The 21,046-nt window shown below is 32.2% G+C and overlaps 1 protein-coding gene across 5 annotated transcripts in view; it reads right to left on the bottom strand.

Annotated features, from left to right (window-relative positions):
- The window catches only part of Sbf2 (SET binding factor 2), a 426,980-nt gene that overhangs the window by 186,663 nt on the left and 219,271 nt on the right, over positions 1-21,046 (bottom strand). For all 5 annotated transcript variants that reach the window (XM_077798180.1, XM_077798181.1, XM_077798182.1 and 2 more), the window contains exons 7-13: positions 19,861-19,993; positions 18,078-18,186; positions 15,773-15,886; positions 12,856-12,933; positions 11,731-11,844; positions 10,890-11,018; positions 8,456-8,554 (exon numbers count right to left, since the gene is read on the bottom strand). In XM_077798180.1, coding sequence (XP_077654306.1) covers positions 8,456-8,554; positions 10,890-11,018; positions 11,731-11,844; positions 12,856-12,933; positions 15,773-15,886; positions 18,078-18,186; positions 19,861-19,993 — 776 coding nt within the window. The remainder of the gene's footprint in view (positions 1-8,455; positions 8,555-10,889; positions 11,019-11,730; positions 11,845-12,855; positions 12,934-15,772; positions 15,887-18,077; positions 18,187-19,860; positions 19,994-21,046) is intronic.

Genomic DNA, 21,046 nt, shown 5'->3' with positions numbered 1-21,046 from the left:
AAATATCAGCAATATAATGAAAATAAGATTGCCTTAAGTGTAAAAGGTCTGGATTCTAGTTTTTGCTTTACTCATTATATGATGCTGGACAAATAACTTTGCCTAAGATATGTACTTAGGTTATCTTACAAGATTCCTGATAAGATAAAATCAGATACAAAATTTGTTCATACCAAAGTAGCCCTCATGAATGCTTTTTACTAACACTCTACATCATTTGCAAAGACAGGGAAAAATAAATAAGTAAATTCTTACTTATATTTTATCTGTCTACCTTATGTCTTGTTCCAAAAATGACTTATGGTGATTCAGAAAGTTAAGATTGCATATAACACTTGTAGGCAAAATTCCTAAAGAGTTTGCCATGTAATATGACAAGTTAGTCCTGAACTTAATAGGGAAGAACAAAGATGCAAAATTAGTCAAGGAAATTCTGAATAAAAGTAAGAGGAGAGTCAAGCTTTCCATATATCAAAATTTATATAAAACTTATATAAAAAAGAATTAACAAAGTACAACAATTAACATTAGTGAAGGGCTAAATGATCAAACAGAATAATCAAAGAGCTCAGAAATAAGATTAGACGTGAAAATGTGATAGAAACAGATGGAATTACAATTCAGGGAGAAAGGTAGTCCACTTCTAGTTCATGTCTCTGATTTCAGAATGCCTTGGTTCAAATCCCAGCTTGGCTGCTTTCTATTATTATGAGCTGGTACAGTGTCAATTCACTTACCCCATTGTGTTTTAGCTTCCTCACATGTACTGAAGATAATACTGTGGTAGCTACTTCATAAGGTTCTTGTGAGGATTGTTGCAAGCTGTTACAGGAAAGCTCTTCCAACACAGATACAGTGTCTCTCTTTCCCCTTCCCAGAATAAAACTAAAAGCTGTTTTCCAAAAATCTAGATTGCATTTATTTGAAAAATACTTACTCATTGCATATTCTTTGGCATGGCATCATACTTCTGAAATTAAAAGCATTCCTTCCTACTAAGAGTCTCATCATCACCAGCTACTTATATTTTAATAAGAACGACAACAGTAATATTAGTAGTAGTACCCAGTAAGAGTTTAAATATATATCACCTTTGATGGTACTATGTTATTAACAGCCTTTCCATATGCAATCAGAAATACTACAAAACAAATTCATACACAATCAGAATAACAAGCCATTTAAAAATATGTTAAAGTTCAAAGTTGAGGCAATTTGTAGTTGTATAAAAATTCTACACTAAAATACAGACCATAGGTTAAATCTGCTAAATTATGGTAATTCCAATTGTTTTTAGAAGATTCAAAAAAGACTCACATGCCCTCAAATCTCATGTTTGGTTTTCTGGCTGTGTCTGGGCACTGCTGCCCTCTAATGGTCTGCATGATAAATGTAAAGGATTGCATTTGCCAACTTAAAACTAACTAGGTCCCCCCAAAAATACTTCTTCTTTTTCTTTTTCTTTTCTTTTCTTTTTAAATATTTTTAGTTGTAGATGGGCACAATACCTTTATTTTATTTGTTTATTTTTTATGTGGTGCTGAGGATCAAATCCTGTGCCTCACACATGCGAGGCAAGTGCTCTACCACTGAGCTACAAACCCCAGTTCCCCCCCAAAGACTTCTTGAGAAGACGTCAATAATGAGAGGGAAATCAGGTTATTGTTCATCAAACTCTACATATTCTTAGAAATATCTCCTCTTATTTGTAACTCCAAATGAATCTGGACTGGTCCCTTGAAAGTTAGTAAGCTCATTAAAAACTAGCCCAACTTTGTTGAACTTCCTTGTTGAAGAAAGGAAATCCCTTCTTTTTCAACAGTACAAAGTAGTAGCCAATTTTTAAAATCTTTGATGCCAAAGAAATGCAAATACAAAGTAATAACCAAAAATTTAGAGAAGAAAACACTTATAATAATCCCAGCAACAATTTTGTCCAAGGCCACCAAAATGAGGTACCCAAGAAAGCCTGGCACAATACACTATCTTTTGTGTGTGTGTGTATGTGGTGGTTTCTGAGGATTGAATCCAGGGAAGTTGCACTACTGAGTCACATTCCCAAACCCTTTTCTTTCTTTCTTTTCTTTTCTTTTCTTTTCTTTTCTTTCTTTCTTTTCTTTTTGTTGAGACAGGATCTTGCTAAATTGCCAAGCCTGGATTTGAACTTCTAATCCCCCTACTTCAGGGTTGTAAATCACTGAGATTATAGGTGAAAATGAACTATCATTAAGACAGAATTTTGGATAATGATTTTCAAGAATGGTCTCTGTAATCCAGATTAAGAGTATAGTACAGGGACTGGAATTGTAGCTCAGCACTCAAACACCTAGCATGTGTGAGACACTGGGTTCAAATCCTCAGCACCACATAAAAATAAATAAATAAAATAAAGGTATCATATCCATCTACAATTAAAAATAAAAATTAAAAAAAGAGTAAAGTACAGTGATGGGGAATTCAATGATTTTTCATTTTTCTTGAAAAAATGATATTCATCATCTGGTCTGGAAACAGATTTTTCTCTTTTTTCTTTCCCTTTAGCAGACTAGCTGTGAATGTGTAGGGCTGAGAATATGCTCCAAATAAAAGCCAAACAAAGCCAAATAAAGCAAAAACTCCTAGCCCTCCAGAAATTTCAAAGTAGGCAACAGTCACATGGAGAAAAAAAATCTTTCTTCACATTGGTCTTAGCAGTGAATGACAAATTAGTGTGAGCTTGTTAGAGGTTACCAAATTTCCTAGATTAATTCAGATGTTTTAAATGACTTAGCATGTACCAATTACACCTAGAGCTATGTGGGTTAGTAAATTTTACACATCCTTTCAAACAGTTGAAGATAATACTAACACTGGAGTAAATCATTAAAACACTGTCAAAATGTAACTGGACTCTTTCCAGTTGTCTGGCAGTGTATACAATGTAATGAAACATCAAACAAATTTGCTACCTCATAGGCCTTTCAATGATCACCCAGCTGAATTAATGTCTTATCCTTAAATGCAAATAAATTTGTATTTAGTATATCTAGTGTGTTGACTGTCCTAAATAAGCATTTGTTTCTTAACCTCTGCACTACTGACGTTTGGCCTTGATAATTCTAAATTTGGAGTGGGGTTGGAGTGTTTTGTGCATTGTAAATGTTAAGAAGCATCTCTGGCCTATACCCACTAGCTAATGTAGCACATCCCCTCCAGCTGCAACAATCAAAAATGTCTCCAGACATTGCCACATTTCACGAGTTGGGGCAGAGGAGGATTGCCTGGTGCTGAGAGTCATACTCTCACTCAAGACTCCAGATGGAGATTCTCTATTCTAGGACAAGTAATTCTGTCACAAGCACCAAGGGAGCATACAATGATGAGCTAAGAGACCTATATTCTCCTTTGCCTGCTGAAATGCAAATTTAAAGCACCATGAAATACTACCACACACCTATTAGAATGATTAAAACAAAAACAAACAACAACAAAAACTGATAATACCAAGTGCTGGTGAAGATGTAGAGCAAACTGGAATCCTCATATATTGCTGTGAGAATGCAAAATAATAAAGATACTTGAAAAAAGAGTTTGACAGTTTCTTATAAAGTTAAATGTCATATCCATATATTCCAGCATCCCACTCATAAATATTTATCAAAGACAAATGAAAACTTATATTCACACAAAAACCTACATGTTTATGGTAGTTTTATTGATAAAATAAAACTTTGTTATATCCATATAATAAAATACTACTCAGGAATAGAAAGTAATTAACAATTAATATATGCAGTAACATGGATGAATGTGAAATAAATTATATTAAATGAATAAAGCCAACTATAAAAAAACCACCCTTCATAATGATATTATGGAAAAGGCAAAACTACAGAGACAGAACAGACAAATGGTTGCCAGCAAGGATATTAACTCTCTGGGGTGACAGAAATGTTCTATGTACTCATTATGGTACTAGTGGTTGCATGACAACATGCATCTGTGAAAACCTATAAAAATGTACTGAAGAAAGTTAATTTTACTATGGATAAATTAAATCACAAGAAACTTGACACAAATGAACAAACTAGATGGGATGGATAGGTCTAAAGTTTGGTTTAGGGTACTTACTTCATTATCATAATCAAGTAAGTTGTTTATGTCTATGTCTTGACTTTCTAAACTATAGGTAATTACAATATTTTACTTCCTTCCTTTAATGAAAAAAATCCCTTTATTCATGGTTGGAAAAAAGTACAAATATGATTTTTGGGTTTTTTTGGTGGTATTAGGATGCCTTTTTGATTTTAACACCTATTTGGTTCAATGCCAGGCAATGAAATATATATAAACCTCAATTAGAAATATCATGTTTATATGAAAATGTCTTCCAATTTTCTTTTAACATTTAACAAAACTTTCAGACAAATTACATACTTTAGCAAATATGTATGTAATATTGCAGATGCAAAGCCATTTAGAAAGATCGTACTAGATTAAAAGTATGTCCAACTGGGGCTGGGGTGTAGCTTTATGGCAGAGCGCTTGCCTAGCATGCGTGGGGGCACTGGGCTTGATCCTCAGCACCACATAAAAATAAACAAATAAAATAAAGGCATATTGACCATCTACAACTACAAAACAAACAAAACAAAACAAATATGTCCAACTGATTGCTTAATGTACTGGAAGGAAAATTTATACAATTCTTATCTTGGCCTACTTTAATGCTCTCATTTTGTATACCGTCAGTAGTCCTTTATAAGTATATATAAGGAGCATAGGTATGAGGCAGATAAGTAGCTAAATATGTGCTCATGTAAACATAGGAGATTCTGAAAGCCAAAGTGGGCAGTACTCAGCGTAATTAATAGGAACAGAAAAAAATATATAAATGTATTGCCAAAAATCTTCATTGTATAAATTCTGACACTACTTATACAACTTGTCTCTAATGGATTTAGTTCTTTCCTTCTCCTTTATTCCACCTTTCCACTGCACCAAAGTTCCCAAATTCTTTTTTTTAAAAAAATAATAATTCAGGAAGCTCCTGAAAGATAGAAGAGCAGCTGCTCCAGTTATAATTTGGATACTCACATTGGCAAAACCTCAGTGGTGAGAAGAAACTAGAAAATTAAGATTTTTTGAGGTTCTTTAAAGGGAGGTGAAGGAGAAAAGCTAGATACACATACCAGACTTCAGTACAATAAAGTATTTACAAACATTTAAATGGATCACCAGGTCTCAATTTTAACCTGATAATAGGAAATAGCCAAAAGGAAATTTTAGAAATGTGATTTAAAAAAAACTTGCCTAGTTAGAAATAGAACCATATGGATATCTTGAACTGGCATCAACCCAAAAAAGCAACTTTATCACTACTACAATTTGAATCTTGAATGTTCCCCAAAGGTCCATGTAGTCTCAGTCACTAGCCTGTGCTGTTATTGGGAGCTGGTGGGACCTTTAGGGTGTGGGGCTTGATGGAAGAGTTAGGTCATTAGAGGTGTGCCTTTGAAGGGGATACTGTGATCCTTGTATGCGTGTGTGTGCGCACTCTCTCTCTTGCGCGTGCTCTCTCTCTTGCTTCACGTGCGCTCTCTCTCTCTCATATGTATATGTATTCTTTTCTGAAAGGTATTAGGAAAATCATACACCTAGAGAATTCCTGGCACTAGTAGGTTCTTACTAAGTATATATTGAATAAATGGAACTAATTACATTAAGTGAAATATACTGGGGACAAAGTCCCAGGACTCATGAAATATAAAGCATAGTTGAAGAGCTCTTACCTAACCAGACAGTCTTTTATACAGTAATAGAATAAATAACTCATTATCATTTCTTTAGAAGTGTCATTTTTAAAGAAATGTGTAGTATTTTTATTCGCCTTTAATAATGTATAATTACTGGGATTTTTTTTTTTCCTTTTTGGTACCAAGGATTGAGCCGCATCACCAACCTATTTTGTATTTTATTTAGAGACAAGGCCTCACTGAGTTGCTTAATGCCTCGTCATTGCAGGCTGGCTTTGAACACAAGGTCCTCCTGTCTCAGCCTCCCAAGCTGCAGGGATTATAGGTATGCAACACTTCGCCTGGCTGCATATTCATTTTATTACAATTTTCAGTTATGTACTGGTTTAATGTAAATATATGTATCATAAAATTTCAGTACTAGAATGAAAAGAAAAAAAAAACTGTCTTTACAATAAAGCAGGCTGGCACATGCCTTTGTATGCATTGAGCACTCATGTAATGGAGACAAACCTACACCAAAACCCAAACTCTATTCACTAACTGGCTATAACTCATTGAAATTCTGGAATAGATGTAAAAGACCTAAAAATAAAAATCTAGTTAATCAGGGATCAGTACGATTTAACTGAACTAATTCCCATTTGACATTTGTTCTTCTCTGAAATCCATCAATAAATCATTCTTACCCGGGACAAGGAAAAAAAAACTATCTAATTTTCAGTTTTTTCATATATTCAATACCAGCCCTATTTATCTCAGAGGGTCATTTCTAAGGTCAAAGGAAATGTATGTCAAAACACGTTGTGACATGTATTGGAAAGATCATTATTTTCTCAAATTTAAGGTAAGTCAAGCTGACAGATTAAAGATAAGAATTAGATGAAAATTCTTGAATTTAAAATCTGGATTCCAACCCTTAGTAGCCTAGAACCAAATACTGAAGTAAAATGGGGATAATGACACCTACTTTATAGTGTTGTAAGCATTAGAGATGATGTATTTAAAGTGCTTAATTCCATGCCTGGTACACTACACTAACCACTCAATATTTATTATTATAATGGAAAACCAGAAATTTCTCTTGAGATTTGGCTACATATTAGTTCTACACATCCATCATAAATAACAAAGACTACCACAGAACACAAGTTTTCCTCTTAAAAGAATTCTTTTAATTTTTTTAAGTTTCAGTTTCTAAGGAAGAAATACATTTATTATATTAGACATAGTTATAAACAACTAAAAATATGTTCAGTTAATAAATGCATGAAACAGATTCTGGCATATAAAGTGTCAGGAAAACCATTTAGTTATGCTTTTGCTAAACCAATATGTTATGATGTAACATTTAGGAATATGAAATATTGCTTCTTAGTAAAACAACTTATAATCTACAAAAAATAGTCAAAGTATCGTTGTGTTAAGTAATTTAAAATGGAAATTAATCTTTTGACAGGCACAAGAATGCTATGTCTAATGATTTCTGCATGTATTAGTGATATTAACATTCCTTTTATATGCTAGGCAAAGCATATATATTGCCAAATTTATAGTGAATCACTAGCAACTGATAAAACAGGACTTAAAATTGTCAACTATTAAGCAAGATTTAGATGAGGAAAACTCATAAAAGGATTTTGTTTGTTCATATATAGAACCTTTGAGCTTTGCTTTTATTAGCTGTTTTTTAAAGTACTCTTTCCCTCAAAGAAAGGTCAGATTTTGAATGTAAAACTTGAAATTTAGAAAGAATTGAATGGGACTGGGGATATAGTTTAGGAGTAGAATGGGTTTGTAGTATGTGCACAGCCCCCTGGGTTCAATTCTCATTACAGGAAAAGGAAAAGGGGAAAGGAAAGGAAGACAATTGAATAATATGGCATGAAATTTTAATATTCCTGCTTTTATCCAGTTGCTTCTCAGATTTCAAATTAATATGTAAAAGTAGTGACAGATGACTCAATGACCAAACAACTGAATTAAACAACACTTACTAGCGCCGGGATATTGATCCCCAAGTCCTTCTTAACTATATTTCTTTACGAATATATCTTCCCACTACTTCTCTTTGAAGTACCAAAGAAGTACCTACTTACTTTACTTTTCTTAGCAAAAGGACTCAAAGCTGCACAAGCAAGGGAATTGCTATCACTATTAGCCAAAATCCATTATTTCACAAGCATGCAAGTTCCGTGTCACTTCACAGTTAATTTATGCCTAACCACATCTTAATCTTTTGATTTACTGCATTTCCTCTATCCAGGAAATATTTTCACCTTTGGGTTTCTGTGGTCACCAGTCATTTTGCTTTCCTTCTTTCAGTCTCCATTATCTATTCAAAACAACGCAACTCAAATAATGTTCATCATTTAGCTGACAATCTCTGTACTACACTGAAGTAGAGCACATCAGTCAATGCCATTTGACATACTTCTGATCTCCAATACATTTAATCTTTTCTTTATGTCTTAAAAATGAGATCAAAATGAAAATCACAATGAGGGCAAATGATAAATGGAAAAATTGTTACTAAGATGTTTCATAATAGTGATGGACAGGAAAAATATGGTGAAGAGTATCAACTATAATATATTGTAATCTATAGTCCAGAGCAAATAGATTACCACCAGAAATATTAAACTTTTTAGTTTTACAAAGGAAATATTTTATTAATACTTTTAAAATTAATCACTATCTAAATAAATATACTTACTTACATTTTTGAACAGTTGCTCAGCAAGTTCTCTGACATGCTTTATAATCTTCAATGGGTTATTTTCTTCTAGTTTAATTCTCTCTACTTCAAAAGCTACCAACTTGGAAAAAGAATCAAATGGTAGAACATCAACTCCAAAATATGCTGAATTAAAAATGTATGTGCTAATTTTATACAATTTGCAAAACAAAAAACATCCAAAACATATATTATTTTTAAAACAAAATATTGCAGATTTTTACTGGGTTTCACCACTATGCTGGATTATAAAGGTCTACTGAATTCATGGATTGCCTGGTGGTCCCTCCTCAATGATTTAGGGCCCTATTTCTTCTTGAGAAAAGTAATTTCTGAAACTGAGAGATCCTATCATTCCAAAGGCTGTTTGCAAGAGAATTCTCTTACTCAGAGAAATTCAGAAAGTCATAAAGTCTCCAAATATTTCCAACTCACAATAAAAGAACCAATGGTTATGTCAAGGTATTCAGACTCTAGTCCTCCCTCTGCTGACAGTTTGATCTAAGACAAATCATTTAAAACTTCTAGGCTTCAATTTCCTCATCTCTAAATTAAAATAGAAGAACATGATGATAGTCCATTTCCCTATTAACAAAATTTACTGGGAAAACTGTGTAAGTGTAACACATACTTAGAGTGGAGAAAAGAATGCTGATGGAAAAAAACAGATGGAAGATAAAAAAAGAAAAGGAACAATATAGATTCTTTCTTCTAGAAACTAATAGACTCACAGGTGCATACACACATATAAAACTACAGCTTTACCTATACTAGGCCAGAATTCAGAAAGACTGTTAATCAAAGGCAAACTTTTTCATAAATCTTGGATGCCTATTTGATAGGAGTATAGGGGTAAGACACAGAAACAAAAAGCTGACTAACACTAATGCAGTTTAGTAGTTCCTACAGTCAATGAGTTTTGGAAATTGTGAAGGAGGTGTTGAGATAAGGGCTGAAAATGAAGAACAGGAGGTCATGGCTGAGTAAAAAGTAGAAGCCAGAGGAGGACCTACAAAAATAAAGGCAGTGATAAGCAAGTTTTCTGCGAATAATCAATCTGCCGTTTTAGTTGTGATAAATCAAATGGAATAAGTAAGGAAAAATTGGACAGAAGAGAAAAAGAGTACATACACCAATGTTACCGTTAATAAAGCTTCAGAGACTAACAAAATTTAAGAACTAGAAAGGACCTTGGAGGACATTTAATTTAACTTCATTAGACATTATGTGTCAGTTGTCTAGTTCAGTATCTAAAGGCTGATATAAATGTTTGTATAAGCAATGGTCAGTCATAATACATGTTAGCAGTAAAGAAGCAATACCCAATAATTGATTATAAAGAATTGGGGCTAGAGTTGTAGCTCAGTGGTAGAGCACTTGCCTAGCACATGTGTGGCACTGGGTTCAATCTTCAGCATCTCATAAAAATAAATAAATAAATAAATAAATAAATGAAGGTATTATGTCTTTTTACAACTAAAAAGAAAAAAAAAAAGAAAAGAAGGAAGAAAGAAAGAATTACCCACACCAGGAAAATCTCTCCTAAATCTTTGCATGTTTTTTATTAACGAAAGCATTTGGTACAGGTCTTCATATTCAGAACTGAAACATTCATTTCTTTGATTCTTACCTTAACTATCTTTACAAAGACTAAAGGACTCTTCTCCTACGAAGAAGAATCTTTAAGTCTTTGATTCCTATATTCTCTACATAAAACTACCAGGAGCAAAATATGACCACTACTATATTATCTATGGTTTTGAGTTCAGGTTGTTTTCTTTTACAGACTTCAAGGAACTTTTAGATTTATTGGTTCCAGTATAGTGCTCTTTCCAGAAACTGAAGTGGGAATAATACTCATTGTTTATAAAACAGCATCTTTATTGTGAGTCACACTGGCTCTATTTCTCCTTTTATATGGCTAATTCCTTGAAAATAGAAACGAAATATGTTTTTCACATATTTAATATCTTCAGAGGGAGCTAGACAAATGTTGATTGTTGGTTAATAAGAATGCCATAATGATAAACTATGGCTCCGTGGTACTGATTAAATGTAAATACAGTTTGCATCTATGCATCCATTAGACCTTTCTCTCTAGCAGACTGATAGAGGAATCACTGTATTATTTCCTACAAGTAAGAGTTCTACTAATACCATCCCTGTCAAATTTTCAAGAAGATTTTAATCAACTATTGAAAATTCAGTTGTTCAAAATTTTTATGTACTTCTGAAACATCCTATATTTACATTTTTCTAACCACAAATGAAGATTATAAGCATAATAATAAATAATATTTGGATTATATTATGTTTAATTGATAACATGTTGAACAAAGGTTAAAAATGCTTCTCTAGTTTTAACTACTATACTAATTCTGTCTATAAATTATGTAGTCATTTTATAAGAATTATACCTCATCAAAGAGATCACAGGATCTATAGGGTGGGCCTCTTTCTGAAACAAAACCTGCAAATGCCATTCCATTAAGTACTTTTGTGAGGAAATCATTCTCAACCAAACCACGCTGCCCCAAGAAAGCGGTCTGTAAAGAAAGAAAATGAGAAATGATAATTTATTACTTGGCAATGAAAAATGGTCAAAATAAAATTACAATGTAATGATCAAAGTCTGTACAAATGCCTTCATGAATAACTATGCATTGTTATAAAATATATTTCTTTCAAAAAGGGTTTTTGTCTAATACCTGAAATAAAAAAATAAATCTGTCTATATAACAGGAGGAAAAATCAGAAACTAACAATCAACTTTAAAAAAAATTTAAAGTTAACATGCTCTAAAGCAAAATATTGTCAGTAACTTAGTATTATTAAAAATTGTCAGGCTAGTGGCTGATGCTGTGGCTTAGCGATAGTGTACTTGCCTAGCATGTGCGAGGCACTGGGTTCAATTCTCAGCACCACATATAAATAAATAAAATAAAGATCTATCAACAACTAAAAAAAAAAAAAATTGGCTGGGGCTATAGCTCAGTGGCAGAGTGCTTGTGTAGCATGTGTGAGGCACTGGGTTCAATCCTTAGCACCACATAAAAATAAATACAATAAAGGCATGCTGTGCATATACAACTACAAAATAACAACAACAACAAAATTGTCATCTAAGCACTCAAAGCAGAGGTTTTTTAGTCACATTTGATAAAGTAAAAAAATATGGCTGGAAAAAAATGAACTAGATTTAAAAATTTAAATCATTTAAATCCTTTTTGAAGGATGTAATTTGGTACTGTATCTTACTTTGTGAAAATGTATTACAGGCTCCGCATGAATTCTTATAAGTTGTAGGCATGATCTATATCCTTGGAAAAGTTGTGCAAATAGTCTAAGGAAAACTGCTCGTACTTCTTTATCCTGAAAATATAAGAAATACATTAGGTAATTTAATTTCTTTTAAAAAAAAACTTGTCAAAAAGATGAAAAAGAAATCTGGAAAGACTAAATCTGTCTGTGCTTCCCATCTTTGGGTAGTTTAGGCTGTTAAACAGTTCTTCATACTAAATCAAACCAAACTTGCCTTAGTATGTCCAATTTTCCTCTAGAGAAAAAAAAATAATGCATTATTCTCTGTACTATGTTAAAGGAGGGCATATCTCCCAAGTCCTTTGACTTCTATGCCCACCAAAAGAATGCACATAAAAGGGGGGAAAAAACCTCAAGAGACTAAATTTTAAAAGCTTATGAAATCCTTCCAAAATTTATCTAACTTATAAAAATTTATTCTTATTTTAATAAAATATGATTTAAAAATCTGCTTTGATGATCTACATTTTAATAGAATCATGATTTCAAAACTGTAAGAAAAGTTATAGATTTATTTAATTGATAAGGAAATGGAGGTCATGAATGTAGTTGTCAAAGTTGCCTAGTTCTATGAGGCTCCTATTAGGCCATGAATTTTATCTCTAAGAAACTTACTGGAAAAAAATAAAAAGGGGCCTCTGTTATTACTCTCCACTTTATGACTTTGAATTAGAACTCTCTTACTCACTCACTCTTCAATTTATTCTCTCTGATGATAACATTCACTGTTTTCACTTTTGTAAGCTTCCTCCTTTTAAAAATACTTGCCTTGACCCTTTCAATCTGGCAGTTTTCCAAGCTAGAAACCAGGTTCCAATTTTTTGTCCTATACTTAACTGGTCTCCTCCAGCAACATTCATAGCCGCTTTCCTACAGGGCCATTAGCACCTTCTAGAGCAGAACACAAGGACAGTTGGTAGTGTTTTGTCTATTTTCTAATTTAGGTATTTTGGGGGTACTTTTTATATCTAACTCTAACTTCACTCAGTTTCTTTAACAATTCTACTAACAGAAATATAGGTCTCTTGAAAAAATACCAAATTTAAATATTCAACTTCTTACCAGCATTTTTGAGTGAGATAAAGCTGTTCGTGGAGGAGGAAAAGCATGATCTGCTACTTCCAAATCTGGGTGTAAAATCTAAAACAAAAAAGCTTTGTTATAAAAAATATCTTAAAATCAATAAGATTATCCTTAATCTCCTTATGGCATTAAAATGAAATGTTAATACAGAGAATATGTTATATTCCCTGCATGAAATACAAAACTATAATTCAGTTAGCTGAGGTAGCTCATTTTTTTAGTTGTAGATGGACACAATACCTTTATTTATTTATCTTTATGTGGTGCTGAGGATAGAATCTAGTGCCTCACACATGCAAGCAAGCACTCTACCACTGAGCCATAATCGCAGCCCTCTCATGTACCTTTGTGGAAAGATCTCCAAGAGAAAACAGGGGCAAACCCATTCTAAAAAAAAAATCCTCATAATACGATCTTATAAAATAAAATGAACCCTAGATGTACACAGACATGTACATGCTGATATACAAAAAAAAATGAGAATGGAAAGTTCTCAAAGAATATACACCAAACTATAAAATATTAGTAACTACTGGGAAGAGAATAATCTGGGGCAGAGCTTTGTATCAATGTAGACGGGTTTTAGAAAACAGGTATTTGTTTCATAGTAAAATTAAAAACTAAATTAACTAAAGTACTGAGGAGAAAGTTTAACCTTTGTAGTCCAGAATGGGAAAGTATAATACAATGTGATGAATCTTATTAAGTATATAGATATTATAACATATGAAATATAAAATATAACTAATTCAACCCGGGGAAAGTTAAAAAGAATAAGAGGATTAACGTATGAGTTAGGCTTTGAAGTAAAGCACATTGGAGAGGAGGAGGCAAAGAAGGGTCCATGAAGGACTTGCACAGAGAAAAAGAAATTATACTTTATCAATGTACAACAATGTTTTATCTTTGCAGAATCATTTTCAAATACTAAGATTTTCTTTCATGGAATAGTTAGATCAAGACTTGAAACTACCCTTAAAATCAACTACTGACAATAATTATAAACAAATCACTCAGTCACTACTACATTATGATAATGTTTTGTTATCTATTAAAATCATCCATGGTTATTATATTGTTGAAGTACTGCATTGATATTTGATTACAATTATTTACTAACCAAATGAAGCTCATATACTTACATGTTGAAGTTCCCATATGGTCCATCAAATATGATATCTTTTTGGTCCTAATTTGACAGTATACTATGTTCTTATCTCTTATTCATAGTATATAATGCTATACATTGTGGTACATAATTCATCATTGTGCTTGATGAATATAACAGCAGGTATACTCAGTTTTACCAAAAATGATTTTAAACATTAATCAAATTTGGTGGCAATTTTGTTGTAGGGTAAAGTATACCAGTAAGCAGCAAAATTTCTATGAAGTCACTGTCTCAAAACTAAAATTCTTATTATTGTTAATTTTGATATTTAATCCCTGAAAAAATCATTAGCATCACTGTCAAATGTTCACAAAAATGATTTAATCATTAAAAAATTTCTAGAAATAATAAACTTTCCTCAATCACTCAAATACTACTTTTTCAGGTGTTATTATATTAATATGCCATCTGTGCATTTATATGGTTAATATTTTCATTTAAATCAACTCACCTTTTAAAACCTAGATTTTCTTAGATGACATTATCTGTGAAATCACAGGTTTTGTATGATATTTTAAATATACACTATAATAAACTATAATTATTATAATTTAAAAAGGTTGACTATATCCCATCCAAAATCATCTCCTGGTGTCACTTTGGGAAATAGACATGTACTTATCTCTGTGTAAGCCATTCATCCTATAGATAAAGACCATGAAATAGGTCTAGAAATGAGATGCAATTTATTCAATAATATCAAATTGCAAATTTTCTGAAAATAAAATCCCTCCTGGTAAACACCTGACTTCTAAGCTTCTATTTAAGAAAACAGCAGATTGGAATATTATTAAGAATATGAAGGCCTTAGTTCTACTAACATCTTGAAAAGGAATGCAGAATTTCTTTCTTTCTTTTCTTTTTTTTGTATTGGAGATTGAATTCATGGGCACTTAACCACTGAGCCACAACCTCAGACTTTGTTTATATTTTATTTAGTGACTGGGTCTTGCTGAGTTTCTTTGGGCTTCACTAAGTTGCTCAGGTTGGCTTTGAATTTATGATCCTCATGCCTCAGCCTCCAGAGCTGCTGGGATAACAGGCATGAGCCACTGGCCAGAATGCAGAATTTCTAACTTTTGATTTACTGATCATGGATAAATAATCACCGAAAGGACTGTCAATAGAATAAAATAGTGTATTTTTAAAAATCAACTTAAGTAAAATAATGTAACTATAAGAAAATTAAGTTTGTTTCAGTGTGAAAAGCCCTGGCCATAAGATTCTAGAACTTGACTGCACAGTATATTGAATATTTAATGTTTCAAAAGTCTTATCTTTCTCTACTAACCTAAAAACATTGTCAAGGCAACATTACCCTGTTTTGCAGGTAGCACATCTACCACAGAGGAATGAGATGCCAGAACAGACATTAGGAAACAGAATTAACTTGTAATGGGGGATGTTAGGGGAATCAGGGGTTTTGAGGTAGTCTTATCGTTGTGTTCACATGGGTATTTCCAATATCTAACACAGTATATGGTATATAATAGCTACTGAATAAATATGCTGGGTGAAGAAATGAACATAGAATATTCAATTAGGATTCAAAGTATAGTCCTTAGATAATTACCTGGTAAATGAAGAATTCTATTCCAAAAACTGGAAGGGAATACATTCATGCTTCAAAAACATAACTCTCCTTAAATTACACTGACAATGAATTTTAATTCCAATTGTTTCAGATTTAGATGAGGAAAAATTTACTATTAAAAAATATCATACCAATGAAAGAGCTGCTTGAGTCTGATGTAGAAGTGGCTCTGGGAGGGAAGAGAGATGAATACATTCAGGAATTTTGATAGTGCCACCATCCAAATCCGCTATGATTACATCTAACTGAAAGAGATGAAAAAATATTAACCAATAATTAATAAAGTATATTTGTTGTTAAGCAAATTAACTTGGCCTTGATTAATTCAAAATGAGAAGAATTGACTATGGAAGGGATGCCTGGCTGTCTACAGTAGAGTTCTGGATCCATGGCTTCTCAGCTACCCTCTGTTTCTCAGCTTCCTTTGAAATTAGGTGTTGCTTGTAGCTGAATTTCTGCCTACGGAACATGAGAAATGACACGTGTACCCACAGCCCTCAAAACGAGGTATTTAAGGCTCTCTTATGTCCTGTCCTCTATCCATAGGCTGAAACTATGAACTGGCAGCAATCTAGCCTCAAGTATTCAGATTCTGACAATGCCTGAGAGGATTCTGGTAGAGAAACAAGGAAGGAAGCTTGGATTTTAAATGACTTAAAAGAGCAAACTGGCCTGGCATAATGGAACATGTCTATGGACTGCTGTATAAATGTTAAATAAAATTTTATTTTGTCCAAGCCATTGCATTTTGATGCTTTATTGTAGTAGTTTAGATATATCCTAAATAAATTAATATTTATTATAAGAGTTAACCAACATAAAAAGGTACATAAAAAGTATATTAAGGGCTGGGGATGTGGCTCAAGTGGTAACACGCTCGCCTGGCATGCGAGAGGTGCTGGGTTTGATCCTCAGCACCACATAAAAATAAAGATGTCGTGTCCACTGAAAACTGAAAAATGAATACTAAAAAATTCTCTCTCTCTCTTTAAAAAAAAAGTATATCAAAAGGGTAACATTTAGGTGCTTATGCAAAAACCTAATTTTTAACCATTTTATAAGTGAAAAACACTTAAACATAAAGATATGGGAAACTAACCAAAATTAGTGAAGTTGTTTCACTGATAATGTGATTGTAATTTATTCTAATTTGTTCATTAAAAATTTAAGATCTTATATTTGGTAATATTTGCTTTGTCCTATTTCCAGTGACTACTTATATTTAGTAGTAATAAAATTATTTATAAACTATATGGATATTTTTCTATTTAGTAGTGATTAGGTTTTACTGATTTATTTATCTTTTTATATGGTGATACTAAAGTTAAATAGGAACTAGATATCACAACATACAAGGTTAGGAAGAATAATTCCTATATGAATGAGGGTCTTGTTTACAATGCTGAATAATCTTCTATTTATTTAAATCATATCTCTAATTTGATTATAATTACAATTTAATTACTGTGTAAATTTCAACAGAGCTCATTTACTTGCTAGCATTTGAAAATAAAACAGAAGTAGAATAACAAAGTCTTGATGATCTGTGAATCACAAATATAATCTAAACTTGTCAGTAAATCTTTTCTTCTTTCTTTAAAGACTGTCATATAAACCCTCCTTACATTCCACTTAGAATTTGAAAGTATACTCTTCATCTCACATAAGGAAACCCATTCCATTACTGCACAACTTTATCAGAAATGCTTAAACTGAAGTGTCTTAACAAATGCTTATATAGAAATGGCTTATATTTAAGTGACCTATGACAGTTACTTAAATGTCTATTTTTAGCTATTGAACAGTATCAGATTATCTTAAACATTTCCTTATGTTAGCATACAATATAGGTTTTCTAAACTCTTGACAATCCTGGATATCCTCTTCTGAAGGGCTTTATCTTGTTAGTCCCTCTTAAAGTTCAATATCCAGAACTAAATACATTGTTCTAGAACTGCTTTTTCCCTCTTTGGTATTTCTATTCATATGGAATTAAGAATACAAAAATTGGATGGGGGGATCATACCAAACTTGGTTCCACTTAAACTAAACTCTTCTGTGAATACTTTTACTTCATTAGTTATCAGCCATTCAGTGTTATATGTCTCACTTTAAATATGAATAAATTAAGCTCTAATAAGTATAAATAAAATATTAATAAATTAATTATCTTCTTTTCTCATGTATAAAAACACAAATAATATATTCAGAGTGGTATTTAAATATATTTACGAATTCCTTTGTAAACTCTCCTATATATGCAATAAGGCAAAATTAATATATTTTGACTCTTCAATGATGTTCTTCTAGTCACTGTTGATAATGCAACAGATCTGCAAATAGTAATTAGCTAAAATGTTACAGGACTAAAAGAAATATAAAAGGCTTCTGAAATCAATAACTAGAAATTTTAACAATGAATAGATGAATACTTACAAGTTCATGGATATCAGTTTTAAAGACAGAATGTACTCCAATAATGAAAGGTGTTGGGGAACTCAGAACTTCCAGTAGTTGAGCTGGGAGAATGGGAATATAAGGATAACTGGAAATAATAAAAATATGTGTCATACATTTGTTTTTCCACAACATAAACACATTTTCTTTCACTTTTTATGTTGCATAAATTTTAGATGAACTATATTTAGAAATTATCAATGCTGTCATGCTTCTTAAAATTGTAAAAGAAACAATTTTTTTTTATTGTTGGTAGTTCAAAACATTACAGTTCTTAATATATCATATTTCACAGTTTGATTCAAGTGGGTTATGAACTCCCATTTTTACCCGGTATACAGATTGCTGTATCACATCAGTTACACTTCCATTGATTTACATATTGCCATTCTAGTGTCTGATGTATTCTGCTGTCTATCCTATTCTCTACTATCCCCCCTCCCCTCCTAAAAGAAACAATTTTTAAAAAATCTTTAAGATATTATTAACCATAACAGGACACAAAGTAAATGGAACCAAGGCAAATTTCCTTATCCCTTCTTCCTCTTAATTAAGTAGTCTCTTTAGGTCTTTTAGTATTTTTTGAAAAGATTTTTCCTTAAATAGAAACTTGACAATCCAGAATAACACTGATGGAACCTCTTCTCTCAAGACTAAGTAATGATTTGTCTATGTAATCTACTCATTCAAATTTCACTTTCAATACTTAATGTTTGCATTCAGTAAGAATGGCATGCTCTCTCTCTTTTACACACACACACACACACACACACACACATGCACACACCAAGAACATTCTATTTTATCTATAAGGTAAATAAAAGTACATAGATAAAAAATCTTTAAAGAAATTCTGGAGATAGTCTTAAAATTTTATCCAGTTTTGTATAAACTTAAGTTTCCTAGATGTTATGATAATTGAAGTAATGAAATCAGTATATTAGGGTTCTACATAGAGCACTACTTGGCATCACTGCCTATATATTTTTTTCTTTTTATTATGGGAAATTCAAACATACTCCTGAAAAATACAGAGACAGGAAAAAATTTATAATGAAGCCCCATGTATCCAATCAAGTTTTGGCCATTACCAATGCACAATCATATATGTTTCTACATACTTTTGTTCTCTTCCTTACTATATTATTTTGAAGAAAACCCCAGATATTTACATCTAAATACTTGAGTAGGTATCTAAATAAGGACTTTTTGGGGGGTATTGGGGACTAAGCCCAGGAGTGCTTTATCACTGAACTCAATCCCCAGCCTTTTAGTTTTTGAGACAGGGTCTTGCTAATAAGTTGCCCAGAGTAACCTTAATGGGTGATCTTCCTGCTTCAGTCTCCCAAGTAGCTTGTGGCTAAATTTCTGCCAAATGTACCCAGCAAGACAAGGAGTCTTTATTAACAGAACAATAGTACCATTATAACTTCTAAAAATTAACAATAATCCTTCAATATCAAACAACCCTGACTAAAGACTTTTATCACAAACTGCATTCAAGAGAATTAAATGTTAGTAACAATACCATTCACATTAAAAATTGGTTTTTTTTCCCCCACTAAGTTATCCAATACTCAGTAAGGGATAACATGGAAAAGCCCAAATTCTAGGCTACATTTTATTAAAATCATGACTCTTGATATGGTAAAACTATAAAATATGACTGAGTAATTAAAAATCATTGTATCATGACATTTTGACTTGTCAATAAGTAATGCATAATTTGGGAATAAATAAAATTATCAAGCAAAAACCTCACCTATATTTAAGAGGAAACATTAATGATTCCAGGGCTCTACAGGCATCACTAAGTCTCTGGAAACTTGCAGAATGGAAGAGAACCTTATTTTCTGTAAGGACTGCACAAAAGAGGCTGAGGACATTTTGAATTCCTGAAAATACAAGAGCAAAGGCTTACCAAATGCATTTAATTATATTTGTGTTGCCAACAATCTTACACTTGAAATAACATAGAGAGAAAAAGTCAATATTTGTGGGCTATCTGAAGGAAAATATTTGGTTAAACTATAAATTCTACATAAACTATGAGTGTTTGTTTTCTCAGACTTTTAGTTTTGTCTTTATTCTTCAAATCAGTGTAATAACACTCACTGAACATATTAATTGTTTGGAAATACACAATTATTTTCTTTCCAAATTCATCTCCAAGGTTGTACTAAAGTTCATGTGTTAGATGTTGGCATTATTCTAATGTTTTCCCCTTTCAAGTCTGCTTGTCTAATATTAATAGTCTTGTGTATCATAATGATTTTTTGGTCATTTATGGACTGAATATTCAATAATAGTCCCCTAAGATTATAACAGATGTTATAAATTCCTATTACCTAGTGACACTGTAACTGTCCTAACACTGTAACACAATACATCACTCACATATTTGTGATCATGCTGGCAAAAACAAATCTTCCATGCTGCCAGTCATATTAAAAGTATAGCATTCAATTAGGTACAGTATATAAAACTTGATAATAAAAATAAATGACTATAAGAGGCTCACGTACTTATTATACCATACATTTTATTAGTGTATACTCTACTAATTAAAAAATAGTAAGCCATGTTACGCTTGCAGCAGCCTCATACATCCTGTATTTACTGTGTCTTTTGCTTTTATCATTTTCTCTTGTGCTTGATTTAATCTCTGTTGTTTATTTATTATGGCCCTAGGTATAATAAACTATTGTTTCTTTCCTCCTTCCTCTCCCTCTCTCCCTAGTTTTGTGCAGGTATATATACTTAATGATATTCAAACAATGATGAAACTGCCTAACAAAGCACTCCTCAGACTGCATTCCTGTCATTAAGTGACACCACAATTATATAACTGCATCAGCTTTATTGCTTTTGCAATTTGCCTGGTATATCTTTTTCCACCTTTTATTTCAATTTTTCTTCTAATTTTTGTAAATGGCTTTTTTTTTCCC

This window comes from Urocitellus parryii, chromosome 4 (assembly GCF_045843805.1).
Source record: "Urocitellus parryii isolate mUroPar1 chromosome 4, mUroPar1.hap1, whole genome shotgun sequence".
NCBI lineage: Eukaryota > Metazoa > Chordata > Mammalia > Rodentia > Sciuridae > Urocitellus > Urocitellus parryii.
Note: the sequence above shows the minus strand (reverse complement) of the source record. Positions and strands in the feature narration are given on the sequence as shown.